Genomic DNA, 6,140 nt, shown 5'->3' on the forward strand with positions numbered 1-6,140 from the left:
CAATAATCTTTTTTACAGAAACAAGAAGCCACACTTAGAAGGCTGAATTATGGGGTTCAATAAGAATATTTTCTGGAGGCATACAGGATAAAAAAATGACTATGAGCCAAGTACATAACTGCAAAGGGAGCACATATGTAGGCTTTTTGTGTAGTATTGATTCATCTCTCACTTTCCAATGTTCCATCAGTGGAAATAACCATGCAATTTTAGATACCAGGTAAACATTTATCAGGATTTTAGAGGTTGACTAATTATCTGTTATTCCTCCGAGGCAAGAGGATGAGTGGATAGATTTAATATAATGAAGATGGTGGCACCTATTATTAATCAGTCTATAAGCACTACTGTGCAATATGATACTCTCCAATGCCAAGGGAGAAAAAAACATAGGTAGCCCATAAGAAAAATAAAGTATCTAATTAACTTTTCCTAAAACTTTTCAGGGTTTATACATATTTTGGAGCCTCATCTTATAAAAATAGCAGAGAAACTTCTTGAAATGTTACACTTCTATCTTGCTACAGTGTATCCACACCTGACAGAACTAGATATATGTTTTCCAGTGAAATTATCACCTCTTTCAATAAGGCTAATATGTAAAATTTTTCAACCACTGAAACAGCTACCATTGGTCTTTTCTCTAAGTAAAAAGCCTTATTTGGCTAGTAATTACTGAAGGAATTCATCATACTGCATTTTTCTTGTCTCATTATAAAGCACAGATTACTAAAATCCTCATTCTGCATCGGGTTGCTTAATGCAAGGCAAAAGTCGGTGTCAGGTATTCCAATGTTAATCCAACAGAATTTCACATTATCAGTGGATTTTTCACCTGTGCAACTTAGCCAAAACAGCCAATTAAATGAAGCAAAGCAACTTAATTTGTATGAAACTATTTCAAGTGGACCTGATTCTGCATTCTAGGCACACTCTAAACAGCCATAGACATCAACAGAAGCTTCAAGTGAGGAGAGAAAACTGTACTGCCCTTTTATTAATAAAGTAAGTATTATGAACTTTCCTTTGCAACTAACAATTTTAATGAGCTCCAACACGCATGTAAATGCATACTTAGGGAATATGGTATGTATTCTGACACTCTCCAAATAAGGAAGCTTTTTTTTCACCGCACTTCTTGGAGATTTTCTCAGAAGTCTTTTAATATTTGTTACATGTTAGGCCATTGAAACAATCCCTTCACCAGGCTGATAAAAGCTGGTAAACTCTGCATCTTCTGTATTTTCCCAGATAGACAGATATAGCCACATACACATAACTGGGCAAACACTGGGTTGTCAATATTTCATACTAAAAATACATTAGCTACCAATAACGGTGATATTTATAACATGTGCATTACTATCAAACATTGATTCGCTTGTTGCGCCATAAAACAAAACAAAGAAAAAGTTAGAAACTGCTTCCCAAAGACTGTGTTTAAAAAAAAAACCCAACCACTGTCTATGTTTATCTATTTTTCTGCGTTAGGAGGAAAAAACAAGCAAAACTTCTATAGCATGCCAAAAGTGAAGAGCAGGATGAGCATTTCATTCACCTCTCCACACACCTCTCTGGGCACTGACATTCTGATCTTCAGTTCCCAAAAGTTTCACCACAAAAAGTTGTACTTCTGAGAATGACAGCCTTTCAGCCTGTCTTCTCAGTATACCCACAGCAGTAATTTGCAGGTGTTTTAATTCCATCTCATCTATTAACAGAAGACATGTGTTTCCTCAACAACCTATCTGTTTTGACATCTTAGTTGTTAGAAGAATATGTCTGTTTGGTTTGTCTGTGTGATGTAAAAACTTTCTCTTTTCATTTATGCCACAGTTTGATGTTCATTTAAATAATGTGTGAATATTCTTACGGTGCTCTACAGTAGCTCTGTATTAAATGTCTGTTGATTACTGCCAGTAAATTCTGGCGCATAATGCAAAGTAAATTTGTAGCATATCACTTGCATTTTACATTTTAGTGAAAGTAGCAAAGATTTCAGTAAGAAAATAAACACTTTTCTGCAGCTATCAACATTTCAGGCTGATTTATGACTTTCAGCAGTGAAGACCATAGAAAATGAAGCAACTTTAGGAAAAAGAAAAAAATCAAGCGAAGGTATTACTAAGTTTGTGAAGCCTCACAGTTAGCCAGAGTTATTGACTCCTCATGTATAACAAAAGTGATAAATGATGGTTTAGACCCTTTTATATCAACCACTACTCCAATGAGGTTACTGTATTTTAATCGAATATAAACATGTCAAAAAGCTAAAGCCTTGCTTGAACATTAGGGTCTCCCAGAGCAGGAGAGAAGCCTGCCTATTACAGTAGAAGCCGCTCATGCTTAAGAACTACAAATGGTTATATGTATTCCCTTAAAAATGGGTTATTAATCAAAATGCAAATTGCTACACTGCAAGAGCACAGTCTGAACAAAGAAGTTCCTGGTTTAGAATGTGTATTATTTCCTTTATACTATAGTGAGTTGTTAAGCCTGTGACAGTTGAAAATGAAAACCAGTACTTGAATCAAACACCTGAAACTATAACCAAGCATTGATTATAGTTTTAAAACATTTTACTGAAAGAAATATAAGTGAGCTGGTGTAAAGAAAAAAAAAATCCCTCTGATCCCTGTACAATGTTACCTTACACAAGGTAAGGTTCTTCCCAATATCACTGTATTCAAGTGTGTCACAAGGCAACTTGTATGCGAAAAGTTATACAAAAAGTACTGGGAAAAACATTTTAACATTATCACCTTCCATCCTGTGTCTTGAACTATCCTGATGATTCAAAAAGTTAACAGGCTTTTGCTGTTGTTTCTTAAATCGTAACTGGGGCACTGGTATTGAAGTGTAATATAGTAACTTTGGAAAAATGTCACTGCCACATCTATTTGACAGTTCAATTATTCCTATGCAAACTCTAAATACACAAGAATAATAACTGCTTAAATAATTTCTTGGGTTTGTAAAGTGAATTATATCTCCTGCTGTTAACCGTATTTTATTCTCTGCTTTGCCCATTTTCCATACAGGTCTGTAAGAACTCCTGACTACCCCAGTCATCTACACCTCCGCGATAAAAGGATTTTTATCCACATCTTTTCCTACAACCATGTTTTTTTGAATTTCCATTTTATTTCAACGTGATGACAAATCACACAAACTTCATTTTAATCCTGCTTGCAGTTGGCTGTTTAAAATTGTCAGTAATCACAGTAATGAAAATATGTTTTAATGCAAGGGCTGTTGATTTAATTGAGTTGATGAGCGCTCTTTTTCTCTCTTACTATTTTTGCCCAGTTCTTTCAAGTATAAACGATTTGCTTCAATTCACAGTATGAAACAGTAAGATTCAGAAGAGAAAACCTGTCACAGCACAGATGTTTCAAGAAAGGGCAGCTTAAAAAGAAACTAACTCTAAAATTATACCGAGAAGCCCATCCGGTATTTGTTTTCCATTGCAAAGACTGGCTATGGTTAGAACAGAAATAAAAAAGACTGTAACTGCCTAAAAGGGAGCCTCCGCAGTGACCCTGCCTACTGTAACAAGGGCCTCGACAGGGACCAAGTGGCTAGAGTCACGAGAGTAAACATAGCTGACGACAGAATCTTGCTCTGCATGAAAACAGTGGAAAGTGACCAGGTTTGCCCTGTCGCGGGGCGTAGATCCGCAGCGACTCAGCTGCAGCAGGTGCCGTGCAAGTGCTCCCCTGATGTGAAATCACAGCCCAACACCTCTTCTTCAAATAATGAAATAGACAAAACAGCGGAGACGTTCCGCTCCCCCACACGCTGCTACCTGTAGCCCGGCACGGCTCTGTCACATGAGGACACACGGCAGCAGGACACAGCGTCTATTCAGCAGACCCTGCGCCTCCGCTCCGGGGTTGCCCTGACAGGGTCAGTGCTTTACTCCTACCACCCCGGGAAGTTTACCCGCTACCACCCCCCATTTCCAAGCCGCGCCGCGGCAGCTCTCGAACCGCCGGTAACCACCGCAGCCATCCCCGCCCGAGGCGGGCGCGCAGACGGAGAGCTCAGCTCTCACCTGGCGGCGGCCGCGGCTCACACCGGAGCGGCACGGCGCGGCCGCCCGCACGGCCAGCCCCAGCCCGAAGCCGCCGAGGGAGCTCCGCTGAGGCCCGGCCTGCCCGCGCCCACTCCCACATAGCCCCTGAGCGTCGGCAGCCGCCTCTGACTGCCCTTCCGACAGCGGCCTGTGGAGCAGAGCGGGGAAGGGCTGTCGGCCCCCGAGCGCCTCCGCAGCTCCGCCCCCAGCGTCAGCCCTCAAGCGGCGGCTGGACAGCGGAGGGGACCCCCGGCGAGTCAGGCGGCGGATGGTGGCGAGGGTTGACCTGCAGTCAGCTGCCGGCCTGGCTTCCCAGTGCCGTGGCGGCCGTCCCCCCCACCCCAAAGCCCCCTCCGCCCGCAGCCGGCCGAGCCCTGCGCCCCTCAGCATGGTCGGCGAGCCGCCGGTGCCGGGCGGAGCGGAGCCCGCGGCCTCCCCCGCCTGGCGGAGCCGCGGCCCGCCAGGTCCTAGCGCCGCCCCGCACGAAGTTCGGCGCGGGCTGCCGCGGAGGGGCGGGGGCCGCCAACTTCAGCCCGAGTTGAGGTGAAGCAGCGCTGCCGCTTCGCTACCTTCTCTCGCCGTGGAGGACGTAGGAGCTGCGGAAGAAGCCCAGCAACTCGTTCTCGATGAGGGCGTTGTAGATGATCTTGAGGTTGTAACTTTTCTGCACCTCCAGGCTGCGGTTGAGGACGACGACAAAGACCTGGGTCTGGGGGTAGAAGAAGGAACGGTCCACCCGCACACCGCCGGCCAGCTTGTCCTCGGCAACGCGGACCGCCTCGATGTGCATGCGATGCGCGTGCAGCACGATGTACCGGCTGGCATTGAGCACCTCCAGCTGCACGTTCACCTCCCCGCTGAAGGTGAAGTTCTCCATGAAGGCGCTCAGCATCAGGTTGTAGTGCAGCGGCCGCAGGTGCCGTGGGAGCCGCGGCCGGGTCCAGGGCGGCAGCTCCCGCCGCCGCTGCCACTCCTCCTCCTCCTCTTCCTCCACCACTTCCCCGCCCCGCGCTTCCTTCTCCTCCTCCTCCTGCTCCGGCCGGCCAGGGGGTTGCCCTGCGCCGGGCGGCTGCCGGGCCGCCCCCGGGAGGCTCCCGTTGCCGCTGGCCCGCGGCGGGCCGTCGGCAGCGGCGCTGCACTCCTCGAAGCGGACGCTGAGTAGCACGGCGATCATGGTCACCGCCAGCAGCGCCAGGATGGAGACGGCGAAGCCCAGCACCAGGCGCTTATGCACAGCGATGTGCCGCTCCGTAGTGCGGGGTCTCGGCCCCGCTGCCTCAGCCCAAGAGCCCGGCGGCAGCCCACGGCTGCCGTTCCGCAGGGCGGCTTCCTCCTCTATCATCATGGGGGTGACGGGCGGGCGCTTCTCCCGCTTCTCCTCCAGGTCCATCACGGCAGGGCCGCCCCCGTCTCCCACGGGACCTCCGCCACCCGAGGGGGCCCCGAAAGCATGGGAGGCTCCGAGGCAGGGGGCCCTCGGCCCGGGCTGGGGAACGTGCCGCTACGCTGCCTCTTACTTCCCGGAGAGCAGCATGGCCTGCCTGCCGGCAGCCCCGCCGGAGAACGGCCCCCGGGCGGGGGAGACGGGACGGGATCGGGCGGGAGCCGCCGGCGGGAGCTCCCCGCTGTCCGGCCGCTGGGGCCGCTCCGCGCTGGCAACTTGTGTGGCTTCTGCGGGGCACTTCAGCACATGCCGCCGAGCGCACCCCGGCGCCCAGGGGGAGGGCTCTGCCGCCCCGGCCCCCCCTCTAGCGCCGCCGCCCGCAGGGAGCTCTCCTCCCCCAGCGCCCCGAGACGCTGGGGCCGGGGTAGGGCTCCGCGCTCGGCCCCGGCAGCGCCCGAGCCATGCGCGCCCCGCGCCGCCGAGCAGGTCCTGCTGTCCCCGCGGGTCTCGCCCGGCTCCGGAGAGGAGGCACCGGAGAGCGGCGCTGAGCCGGGCCCGTCCTCCTCCTTCTGGCGGGGCTGGCTCCGGAGTGTCGCTTCCCGCTGCTCCTCTCTTATTTAGTCTTTCCTATCTCCTGCAGGTACAGAGCAGTCTCCCGGTTGGCTCGGGCAGTGGCGG

General features: G+C 50.2%; 1 protein-coding gene across 1 annotated transcript in view; it reads right to left on the reverse strand.

Moving 5' to 3' along the window:
- The window catches only part of TRHDE (thyrotropin releasing hormone degrading enzyme), a 213,640-nt gene extending 207,725 nt beyond the window's left edge, over positions 1–5,915 (reverse strand). Inside the window, exon 1 of the mRNA XM_057429460.1 lies at positions 4,648–5,915. Coding sequence (XP_057285443.1) covers positions 4,648–5,468 — 821 coding nt within the window. The 5' untranslated portion in view covers positions 5,469–5,915. The remainder of the gene's footprint in view (positions 1–4,647) is intronic.
- Positions 5,916–6,140: the final 225 nt, after the last annotated feature.

This window comes from Pezoporus wallicus, unplaced genomic scaffold, assembly GCF_028554395.1.
Source record: "Pezoporus wallicus isolate ANWC-B61680 ecotype Strahan unplaced genomic scaffold, APGP_CSIRO_Pwel_v1 contig_5069, whole genome shotgun sequence".
In the NCBI taxonomy this organism is placed as follows: Eukaryota; Metazoa; Chordata; class Aves; order Psittaciformes; family Psittacidae; genus Pezoporus; species Pezoporus wallicus.